Source organism: Fukomys damarensis, unplaced genomic scaffold (assembly GCF_012274545.1).
Source record: "Fukomys damarensis isolate Sample0158 unplaced genomic scaffold, DMR_v1.0_HiC HiC_scaffold_9, whole genome shotgun sequence".
Classification (NCBI taxonomy): Eukaryota; Metazoa; Chordata; class Mammalia; order Rodentia; family Bathyergidae; genus Fukomys; species Fukomys damarensis.
Genome location: NW_022900921.1, coordinates 45,395,960 through 45,408,133, shown reverse-complemented (window position 1 = coordinate 45,408,133; position 12,174 = coordinate 45,395,960). Strand labels below are relative to the sequence as shown.

Genomic DNA, 12,174 nt, shown 5'->3' with positions numbered 1-12,174 from the left:
AATAGCATCACAGACAATTTTTGTTTAATTTATACAGTTAAAAAAAGTGCAACTGTGTAACTTGAAGAAAAACAGTTGAAATACAAACAAACAAGAAAGTACAAAAATCACACACACAAAAATGAGCACAAATGCAATACACAAGAGATGGTCCATAAACAATAATGTGAGCAAAGTGCAGGAGGAACAAAGCAGCTGTGGGTGGGGGCTTATGCAGGTGCATGTGTTACTTCATCCATTCTGGAGGATCCAGTGTGCCCATTTCCACCCCATGACATCCTGGCATGGTCCACAGTCATTCTGGTGGCACAACTGCCCTCATCCAAAGCCCAATGCCCTGCTAAGTAAGGTGACACAGAGTCTTCTGTGTGAGCTGTGACTGTTTTATGTGACCTTACAAATCAGGGATCAACATCAAAATCAAAACAAGAAATATCTCAAGGCAAGGAACATCTCAGATAGAGACCTATCATGACCACATCAAATTAGTGACCTGACCTCCACTCTGATCCTTTGAGCCCCTGTTTGTCTATCTGTCAGATGAATCTGGGCCACATCTACGCATGGGGAGGAGTCCAGAGCTCAACTCTCTTCTTGGCTGCTCAACAAATCCTAAATAATGTTTCCATAGTTGTGCTGCCACTCATGGAATGGGAGTAAAAATATTCTTTCTCTCTACCCTTTTCTGTGGGGTCAAATGCTTCATCTAACAAACAGGAAGGCTTTTCCTAGAAATGCAAAGATCAAGGGAGGATATGTACAAGAGGCCAAGCTTGGGAGAAACCAGACGGAGACACCAGGGCTCAGGATAGGGCCCATCAGAACTGTTGTCCAGTGGTGCTGTTGGGGATGGGGACCAAGAAAAGCGTGAGGACTTGCAGACAGCTCTATTCCTGATTTGAATCCTCTGTAGACAACATGTCCTCTCTTGGTTACCTACAGCTGGCAGGGTTATCTGAGGAGGCAGCTGAAAGTTGAAGAGGAGTCCAAGAAGCAGGAGAGGAGGAAGAGGAAGAGGAGGAAGTAAATACTCCAAAACTCCAGAATGCAAATAGCACCTTCAAGAAGAGAAGCACTCTGTGACAGGCCATTTACATGATCTTGATGTAATCAGATCACTGTCTTCTAGAAAATCCTTTCAGATTAATAGTGGATACAGCAAACCCGGGTGACCAATGTCTCACAAACACTTCTTACTTGGCTTTTTTTCTATCAGCCTCGTGGTGTGCCGTACCACCCCATGCAAATTTCTGGCCAGACAGTCATACTTCAGGGACAAATCCTCTTCCTTTACTTCAGATATTCTTAACACAGTGTTGAGACAAGTTGTGTCATTGCTAGAACTGAGAAGACAACTTGTTACATGTATGTGGGGGGGTATTATACTGGGGATCAAGCCCATGGATGCTCTGCTACAATTCCCCCCCACTTTCTTTTGATTTTGAGACAGGGTCTCACTAAGTTATCCAGGTAGGACCTGAACTTGTAATCCTCCTGCCCTGGCCTCCCATTGCTGGGATGACAGGTGTGCACAACCTTGCTGGCAACTTCTTACTTTTAATGTTTCCTTTGCAGTTGCCCATTTTCTGGGAAGGGAACATTCCAGAGGAAGGTCGTAACTTCAATGCAAAAATACCTTTGACTTTGCTCTTGTTCCTCTTGAATTCTTGTTATACCCAGGTCTTTGACATTGCTTTGGTTCACCTGCCACAGGACAGCAGTGAAGGACTGAAGCCCTGTCCCAAAGCAAGCCATGCAGGTGATGAGTACTTTCTTTCCTGGGTGAGAAGCAAAGAAATTCACCAATCAAATAAATTCTGCAGGCAATCTTTCATGTCATGTACGGTGACAAAAGTCCATAGATGGCTTAACTGCCCCGTGGTTCTTCCCATAGGTTTTGCTCATCTCCAGAACCATCTTCTCTGCCCTCTCTCAGCTTCTTTCTCACTTCAGCATCTTCTCTTCCTTCACCCACAGCTAAGCTGGATGCTCAGCTCCCACCCCACTCACCTCTGGGAAACTGACTCTGGCTCCATAGCCCTTCATGGTCATGTAGGATTGCTCAGGCTGGAAACTGGAGTTAATTGTATGTGATCCCTTCTACAGTTTTGTCCTCCAGCTGAATCCTCTTCATCTCTCTATGAGCTCCCTTTGTTTTACCCAACCCGGGAAACATCTGAGACTCAGGCATCCACTCTCCAATGTGTGGTCCATTGAAGTTGAGGCTCCCTCCTTCTATAACTGTAAGTGTTGGGACTTTTGATGGCCATGGATTGCATTCAGCCATCCCTTTCTGAGCCCTTCATCTCATCATTCAAGGCATGAGGAGCTCTTCGGGGAGGGGAGGTGGTAAAAAGAAGTAATTGGAGCACATGGGCTGCAGGACACTAACAGAAAGACAAACTCAGAGGCTTGGGTGATGGAGGGAAAGGATGCAGAGAGTGTGGCTGTCATGGAAATCGTATGCTGGCCTCAAAGGAAGAAGGAGGCTAGGACCCTGCTCTTTGGAAGGGAAGGAAGGTGGTGGAGGGGGACAGCACACTAGAGATGAGAAAGGAGGAAAGACATAAGCAAAGTCTGGAGGACCTGGAAGAGTATCATTTGTGGGTGAAGTGGAGTGTGTAGGCTTGATGGCTGCAGATGCTCCTAGAGGGCAGGGAGGACCTGGTCCAGGATGCTGCTTCATTCACTAACACCTCTGAATCCTACCTCATGAGAACCAGGAAAGGCAGGGATAGAACGAGCTGGAAGTCTGTTTTCTCTTTCTTTCCATGACCTTGGATGCACCCTTAAACATTTCTGAGCCCAACTTTTGTCTGGGATGTATACCTCTGGGATAGAGGTTGGAATGAATACTGCTTTGGCACAGTTCAAACATTAACAAGTGGCTGGGGCAGGCACTGTCCTTCCACCCCATCGACTCACTCATGGAATCCTCATGTCCCCTGTACTAACTACCTGAACGTAGCTAGAGCATTCACACTGTGCCCAGGTCACAACAAAGAACTTTCCAGGTTGCCCAGAATTTTTTCACAATTTTCTTACCAATTTCCACTTCCTTTGTTTCATTACAGGAAGGGGTCACAATCACTGGAAATACAGAAACTCCTGGCTTATCTTAAAATTAAAAACAGAAAAAGAAAAAAAATATGAGAAACTGAAAAAATGGAAATAAAGTGTGTGTAAATGGGGAGGGGAGGGGGGGTGAAAGGAGGGCAGGGACAAGGGGAAAAATGAGAACCAAGACCTATTATGTAACGGTACAGAATCCCAATGATGAATGTAACTGTATTGTATACCTAGATTGTACCAATAAACTCAATAAAAAGAAAAAAACAGAAAAAGAATATAAGTATAAAGAGAGCTTTGGATGGTCATCAGTATAAAGTTTGTCCTTTCATATTTTTTTATGATTTCATAACAATGTCCTCAATTTTTTTTAGGCAATACAAGTATACACACACACACAAAAGAAACAAAAAGAACACTTAAGAAATACTTTATACTACCTGTGATGTACTTTGATATTTTCTACTCTCTTTTATGTCACTAAAGCAAATGCTGGTCTGAGACATTAATTGTGTGACCTAGCTTCTTCATGGGCATCAAGAGACCAAGCTGGTAAATACGTGATCAGCTATGATTGTGAATTCTTTCCCCTAAACAGGCTTTAAAATATTTAAAAATATATTTGAAAAAAAGTGTTTTTTAGAATTAAGTACCCCACTTGAGGTCATTGGTCATGCCAAAAGCACCGCCAACCAGGGTTGAAAATCATTGCATCCTCCACAACTGCAAGTTGCACTTTTGCAGATTCAGACAACTAAAGATCAAAAGTATTAGGAAAAAATTGCTTCTGCCCTACACGTGTGCACAGTTTTTTAAATCATTATTTCTGGAACAGAATAGTACAGCAGCTAATTACATAGCATTCAGACTGTGTTAGGGATGATAAGTCATCTAGAGATGATCTAGATGGCACAGTGTGCATAGGATTTATGCAAACACCAGGCCATTTTTCATGAAGAACTTGAGTATCTGAAGGCTTGGGGACCTGAGGGAGTCTGGGGACCAAGATCTCACAGATAGTTGTATTTCCCTTCAAGAAAGTAAACTACATTAGCATTTAGACCGCTTCATCTTTGGAAAAGTAAGTAGGAAAGAAAATAGATGTGGCTTTGGATCAGTGATCTCCCTTTGAATTTCTAAAACCTTGCTAGTACATCAGGTAATGCTTCTGTCATCAGAAGTAACAGGGAAGAGAGTGAGGTGCTGGGAACTCAGCAGCCATCTTATTTTAAATGTCTTATTCTGTTAAACATCGTGGCTTACCTTTAACGGTGAATGATCTGGTGGCTGTCACATTATAACTGATTCCATTTTCAGTGTGTGTAAATTTGCACGTGTAATCCCCTTCGTCAACACGCCCCACGTTGTCAATGAACAGATATGACCTGTGTGTCCTGTACCTTGATCCTTGAAGAGCTTTACAGTTCTGGAACAACAACAGAAAAGAATCCCCTTGCCTTTCCGGTAACCCTCTCTTTGCATCTATTGTAATTGTTCAATTTGTACTACTTCCCCACCCCATTCAAATGTCCTTGTACCTTAAACCACTTAAGAGGTGCCGTCCAATTGTAGAGGTCAATTGTGGGACAATATATTCTGGAGTTTCTTCCTGATCCAGATGCTGTTGAGTACATCAAATAATCTGGAATGTGACAATCTGTTGGTCTTTTATAGATGGTGATATTTATATATCCAATCTTATTCCAAGTGGGACTACTAAAATAAGATAATTAGAAAGTTATTTAGCATTGTGAAATAACTTCACTCAGCTCTATATTTTGTTCAGTATTATTTTTCTTCTTGAGACAATGATACACAGTGGTTCTTTTTCAGTGAAAATAATCACTCAAATCTTGAGTTTTAAATGGCTTTTTGTGTTACTCTTAAGATAAAACATAGCCCCTCTGTTAGTCCTAAAAATGGCTACATTTCTTCATGTATTACGTCTGCTGTAATAGTCTGATCAAATATAACGGCAATTAAGTTCCTAAAGGTTTTCTTTCACTCAAATCAGCTGATAAGTTCAACTGTCCCACAAAGGACTTGAGACAGAAGTCAAGTTTGGGCAGCATAGACCAACCCCCACTAATGACAGTTTAGGGTGACTTCCTGAATGATACCTTCTGATAACACAAGTATAAACTCCAGAATCGACCACTTTGGCTGGAAGGAACTTAAGCCACTCCCCCGAAGCAAAGACTCTATTTCTTTTCTGGGTAGGAATGCTTTCATTTGTCTTCAAGTAATACCAGTCCACAGGGTAACGGGACCCTCCTTGTTTTGGACATCTCACAAGTAAAGCTTCATTTTCCTGGCCCCATGATGATTTACCTGCAAATAAAAAATATACAGATGGCCCTGAAACAGTCATATGCAAAGATCATAATTCTGAGGCTGCTGATATTTCCATCTAAAGTTAAATTTTAAAACGCATGGCATGCTGTGGTATTTGGAGAAAGACTAAGTAAATGATTAAGGACTTTTATGAAAGGCTTTATTGTGCACCAGAGAGTAATGAATTAATGTGAAGTTAAGTCTCTCATGCTGCTTCAGTGGAAAAGCTTCCTTGTCAACCTAAGCAAATTACCTGCCAGTCAACAAATGCCTGTAACACCTGTTAGGTGTGAGCATCACCTTAAATTTTGACTTATTTGAATATCTGAAAATTATTATCTATTTATTACAAAAAATGTATTCTTTCAGAGTCATGATGAAGCATAACTGTACAGCAAAAAATACCTTTCCAATTGCTAATTCAGCTGGAACAAACAGGCAGTTTAGAATAAATGTTTTTTGAATTACTTAACAATTTTTTAAACTGTGACTGTAGAACAATACTCATTACCTTTAGCTGCTATGAAATACATGGGCACTATTAGAGTCACCAACATCCAAAGCCCTCTTCTTGGTTTATCAGTCAAGAGGGAGTGTTGATTACTCATTGTTGGGTTCTTCCAGAGCAATCTATGACCCAGGAGGGTGACCAGTCTCGGCTAAGGTAGATGGAGTGCAGTGCTGAGCGGGGTTTAGAGTCAGAAAGAAGAATCAATGTTTCCAGTGAGAAACAAATCTCACAAAACCACAAGCAAAACATTTATGAAGTCATGATTTTTAAATACTCAAGAACTTCCAGGAAAATCAATCAACATATGTTTATTAAGTATACATATAGCTAACAACAAGTTTCAGACACACAATATAGTATTTATTCCTACTGCACATTTGGGCCATGTGACCCTTCCAATGGTCAGACTATTTCACAATTCTGTTTTACTAGTGTCCTCAAAGAAGCCAAATCAAGGGTAAAGAAAATGAATTTTTATTTTTAAAAAAATTAAAGACATAAAGTTCAATAGACTCTAGAAAATTCAGTATTATATAAAAGCACAGGCATCACACACAAGCAACACACAAGCAAATAATCATCATAAAACAACCAAGGAATAAAGAAAAACTAGAACTAAACCTTAGCCAGAAATTATCCAAAACCTACCCCGAATCCTCAAATATTTGTTCCAGCTCCAACTTGTCCCCAAGAGTCACCAAAGGCCCTCAGAACATAATTGTGAATAATAATTCAATCCTTTTTCATTTTTCTTTCAACAAAATAATTATTTCTTTTTCTTTTAAAACATCAGAAGAGGGATGGAACTGATACAGAAATTTAAATGCATAAGGAATAAATACAGCAACTCTAAAAATCTTTAAGAAAGCACATTTAAGCACGAATTTTGTTATTTTTCTTATTGCAAACCTCAGGTAAGGGATTGATGCTTACCCCAAGTGAAGGACTAGAGGGAATCAGCCCCACACTACTGGCCAAGCTAAGAATAACTTTCCACCCTCCTGGGTTTCTGTCCTGTAGACTTTCTATGCAGAAACAGTCCTTCTTTTACTTTAAATGCTCAAAGACATCTGGCAAATTACTACTCCGCCTACCATGAAATCTGACCTTTAGCCAAAATCCATGACTTGTTCAAAACGACTTGTACTACATGTACTAAGAGATCTTGAACTAAGTACATAAATATTTAAGCCTAAGGACAACACTGAACGGTCCCCTTGAAAACAAGTACTCAAATCATTTCTCAGTTTTACCATTAGTTGCTCAAACTGAATAACACATTTATTTCATGATAGGATAGCACTTTTGGTTCCAAATGGTCTGGACATAGTGGGGCTTGAGACTCCCAGTTACCACCTGATACCTTTGGCAGATTCTCATTGGAAAGGCTCAGCCAGCTTTGGTGCAAAGAATTTCAAAACCAAACTGAGAGAGCCAGCTAAGAAGTATCTAAGACTTCATGGGTTACTAGAAAAGCTCTATCTGCTGTCCAGAATGTGACTCAGCCTCTCCCCAAACAGGAGCCAGCTTCCAGCTTCAACTCCCAGTGGGACTCTCAGCTTGGGTGGAAAGAGGAAGAATGTAGATAAGAAGTTCGTTCCAGGAAAATGGTAAAGCTATAACCTCAATCCCTTGTTCCTTGTAAAACAACAACTAATGGCAAAATTCAATGTTATCCTCACGGGGTATTCACTCACGTTCAAGCCACTCCCTCTCTGGGAAGGACTTAAGGGCTAACTCCAGACCAGCACAATAATAGATTAATAACAATTCACCTGCAGATAGAACTTCTTTTATGTTGTCTACAGGTCTAAAGGACAACACATACTAGTCCCTTCATTAATTTTTGGGGGGTGGTATCAGGGATTAGACTTGGGTCCTTGTGCTTGCAAGGCAGATGCTGGAACCATTGAGCTAAATCCCTGGCCCTGCCTTCATTCTTAAAACCACCCAATAAAACAGGCGCTTTGGTCGCCACACCATTGTACACACTAGGACCCTGAGACAGATTTTTTCCAAGCCAAAAAACCCTGAGAAGTTAAAGGCAGAGGTCAAATCCAAACAGGCTATCTCCAAAGACAAGTGTCATGATGCCACCAGGCTTGGAAGAAATGATGCCATCCTAAGAAGGGATCGAAGCAAACATTTTGAGTCTGTTTCTTGAAGCATCTTTGTTCCTGCTGTGTCCAGAACCCCATGGCACCACTGAACTACACACTTTACCTGGCCCTTGGATATGGGGTCAGTTCTGCAAGGAAGAGATACCAAGTCACTGGGCTCCTGGGAGATGGACTGTGAGATGTTTGGTATAAATCTGAGGACTTGCATCCGCTTGTCACTCTTTTTGATTCATAGAGTCAACATCATCAGATCAGGAGTCTGCGCCTGAGGTCACAGCTCGGGTCCCAATACTTTGGAAGCTGCCTGGAGTTCCATGAGCATTCGATAAAGGTCAAATAAATAAAAGAACCTGAACTCAGAGTTGTTTTCTATTTTTTGTCCTGAAACATATTCTTAAAATATCTATTAAAGTTGGGCACTTATTTACTAAACAAGGCTACATGTGTATTGGTCTGATGGCTTTTAAAGTAGGGTATCCATTGGAATTTTAATGTAATGATCACAGAATTCTGCAGAAGTTTTGACAGAGTCTAACTGTTCTTGTGAAATAATTCAACCACCCATTTGATAATTGAGTTTGTTCATTCAAAGTACAATACTCTTGATTAAAATAAATGAAACATAAAATACTATATGTTACCTATCACTAGCATCATTCAAATTCTATAGATTAAAATAAAAACTCAAGGTGAGGATGGGTTAAATAAATTTACCATGATCACCAGTTGTGATGGGTGATAATAAAACCAGACTTCTACCAGTTAAAGCCAGACTTTCTGAAACTCAAGCTAAGGCAGGTTTTATTCTCTCTAATTTCAACTAAAAATAAGAGAAACTATAGTAGTAAAACTTTCCTTCTTATAATTTAGGCTGAGTTATTAAAGCAAGTAAGCTGGTCTAATATTCCTTATGCCTCTGCTTTAAAAAAATACACCATTTTGGCTTCTAACTAATCTGATACCATCCCAAATAGAATATGATAGTGTATGGACAGAAACTTGAAACAAAATGTGAAAGGGAAGGACTTACAATAAATGAATCAAGCAAGAGATATGAAACAGCCATGTATTTCTGCAAGTTAATCAGAATTATTCTAGTGTCTGCCTGTTTCCTAGGTCAATACCCTCTCTTTAAGACTTCTCATAACCACTCTACATTTTCAAAATCAATTTAATAAAATCCAACTTGCCTCTTTTTTTCCTGATTTTGGGTCACAATTTTGAAACCTTATATGTGCCTACTTTTAATCAACTTCTTTAAAATTATCCCTGAAAAACATAAATGGAATAAAACTTCTATGGCCAAAGGAATGGCTGGCTGGCTGCTGGCACCTGGACAGTGGCCCTCAAATATTTTTCAACTTAGCCAATGTTACATGACAATTATTCATCTGAGTTGGTCAATGTCACAACTATGTGCAAGCTAAAGATGTCAAAACATTCCAGGGTTTGCTCTCTGCCTTTTACTGTAAGCCGAGTCAGAGCCCAGGAAATTGTTACTTTAGACTTCCGTAATTTTAGTGGGTCAGAGATTCTTAGTAAAAGAGCAATCAGAGGGCAGATTTCTCCCCATTTAATGAGAAAGCACCTTTTTATTATCAAAAATTTTGTAATGAAAATTTCTCATGAATAGAAAAAAATGGACAAGTAGGGGCTAATACGTGCTAACTTTAAGCAGGATATGTTTTTCCTGGTTTTTTTTTTAAGCTTTAATTAGAAACTTCAAGTTTCAAATACATAGTTCAAAACCTGAATGTTTCTGGGCAAATCCATTATTTGAGTAAATACTGCATTTACTCAAAAATAATGATGGCTTCTTATCTTTCTCCCCTGGTACTGCAGATCTTTGACTTTACCAGCATTGACATTTTTACTTCCTAGTCTCTTTTGGGACTTTTTAAAAAAAGCTTTTTATAATTAGTCCATGTTTACAGTCCATGCAGTTTATAATCACCTTGGGGAGCGGGTCCATGATCACACCACAGCTTGTTTTTTCTTTTTTAATCCCATTTTGCTACGCTTCCTCCTCCCCACCTCCTCCAATTCCCCTTTCCAAATTTTCATTCTTGTTGATATTACTAGTTTCAGCTCATGTTACGGCATATAATGTTTGCGGTCATTGGGGTTACTAGGTGCCCAGATATGGTGTATCTTTATTCTACTTATGTCCCCTTTTCTCTCCCTCACCCCTTGGACCCTTGGACCACTTCCCTATTCTCAAGAATCCATCTCCTTGTCCCCTTCTACTTCGTTTGTACCTTACCTTACTCAAATGAGAGATACCATACAGCATTAAGCTTGTGTCTGAGGGGCATCCATTTTCCTACAAATGCCTCAAAAGTGTGACTCTTTCTAGGTGAGTAGTATTCCATTATGCAATGGTACCTTGGCTCACAAACAATTCTTTCCATGAATCTAGTGGTGGAATTCATTCTATGATTTGGTTGCAAATGAATTGCAAGAATGTGGCATGAATTCTGCCACCAGAATCATGGATAGAATTAAGTTTGTGAACTGAGGCATCTCTGTATATAGATAACACATTTTCTTTATCCAATCATCTGTTGATGGATACATAGGCTACCTCCAGGATTTAGCTATTATGAATTGTGCTGCTATAAACATTGGTGTGCATGTACTCTTTTATTATGATGTCTTAAGATCTTCATAGAAGATACCGGGAAGGGGGATCACTGGGTCATGTGGCATTTCTAATTTCAATTATTTGAGAAATCTTCATACTGATTTCCATCACAGTTGCATTAGTCTGCATTCCCACCAAAATACTGGAGGATTCTTTTTTTCACCACAGCCATATCTACATGTGTTATTGTTTGACTTCCTAGTGATTGTCTTCCTTTCCAGAGTATGATGGAATCTTGGCATTGTTGTAATCTGCATCTCTCTAGTGGCCAGAGATAGTGAACATTTTTCCATGTATTTGTTGACCATTTGTTAACCACACCTCTGTGTCTGCTTGTTTCTCCTGCCCATTTTGAGGAGCACTTTAGCTGCCATTCTTCCTTTCTTTTCTAAGGAACTGTGGGCACTGCCTGTGGAGGTCAGGGACAGAAGTTGCTGCTGAGTGTGACAGGAGGCTTCATCACCTGTCGCTGGGCAAAACATTCATCTCTGGGACCCTTCTTTGCCACACCAGGAACTATAGGGCCACTTGGGGCTCTGCTCTTGCCCTTAATTCTCCTTTCAGTCTCACCCCACATCAGAACCAACCAGTTGATATGCAAGGGCAAACCAGAATGAACAAGACTTCCAATTCCCAGCCCACACACCCCAAGTGCAGCCTACTTGCCTCTCCTGTTGATGGAGAAAAGCTGGGTCTCCCACAGCCTGCCCATAGACAATGCCAGTGACAGCTCATCCAGGCACCCACACACCTGCCCACTGATCGTCACTGACAGCTGCCCCTGCCTTCCTACCCCCACTGCCATCTCACAGGGCCACCATCTTTCATCTGGATTTTTCTTAAAACAGGGTCTCATTATATAATTCAGGCTGGTCTTGAACTCATAGCAATCCTCCTGCCTCAGCTTCCCAAGAGCTAGGATTGTAGATGTGCACCACCACATCGGGCTCTCACCTGGACTTTCAATAATAGCTTGTCACTGGCTGCCCCTGCTTCCCCTGTGCCCCTTTTTTCAGTCTCTGAACATAGAGAGCCCCCAAAACCCCTTAGAACCTCAGTGAATTAATGCAGGAAATCCAGGCACTTAAGATTAAGAGCACTCAGCCAGGTTTATTCTGGTTTCTTGGATGAGAGCAATGGCATTTACAACATTTAATGAAGACATCACAGAGCATTGGCCAACCAGAAAGACACTGCTCTATAGTGGGGATGGGTCTCTAATCAGGTCAGGTTGAGAACAAAGACAGATTTCCAGAAGAAGAACAAATTCTGCCTCAAAATTGCAAACAAGAAATCCTGCCTCATTTTCCAACCTGCTGTCTTTCAAGCCTGAAATATCAATTCTTAATTTAATTTCTGCCTGCCGTATTGCTTATGGATTCTATACCTGCCAGTTTCCACAATCACAAACCAATTCCCTCAGATGGATGACAGCTAGATGGACAGTCAGACAGAGAGACAGACGGACAATCTTCTCTCAGTTCTGTTTCTCTGAA

General features: G+C 40.6%; 1 protein-coding gene across 1 annotated transcript; it reads right to left on the bottom strand.

Moving 5' to 3' along the window:
* Window positions 1-1,104: 1,104 nt before the first annotated feature.
* Il1rl1 (interleukin 1 receptor like 1) lies at window positions 1,105-6,916 on the bottom strand. Its single transcript, XM_033761502.1, has 8 exons — window positions 6,848-6,916; window positions 5,915-6,084; window positions 5,190-5,400; window positions 4,608-4,785; window positions 4,333-4,495; window positions 3,046-3,117; window positions 1,637-1,778; window positions 1,105-1,343 (listed from the first exon to the last, which is right to left on the bottom strand). Exons 2-8 carry the CDS (start codon window positions 6,009-6,011, stop codon window positions 1,181-1,183), a joined length of 1,026 nt encoding a protein of 341 aa, XP_033617393.1. The 5' UTR covers window positions 6,012-6,084; window positions 6,848-6,916; the 3' UTR covers window positions 1,105-1,180.
* Window positions 6,917-12,174: the final 5,258 nt, after the last annotated feature.

Bases quoted from the DNA above. Each gene is read 5' to 3' on its own strand.
- Il1rl1 (XM_033761502.1), bottom strand. From the start codon at position 6,011: ATGAGTAATCAACACTCCCTCTTGACTGATAAACCAAGAAGAGGGCTT. The intron at 4,786-5,189 runs GTATCATTCAGG...ATCTTATTTTAG, and splicing joins TATACTTGTGTTATCAGAAG to TAGTCCCACTTGGAATAAGA. The intron at 1,779-3,045 runs GTAAGAAAATTG...CTTCTCACCCAG, and splicing joins AACAAAGGAAGTGGAAATTG to GAAAGAAAGTACTCATCACC.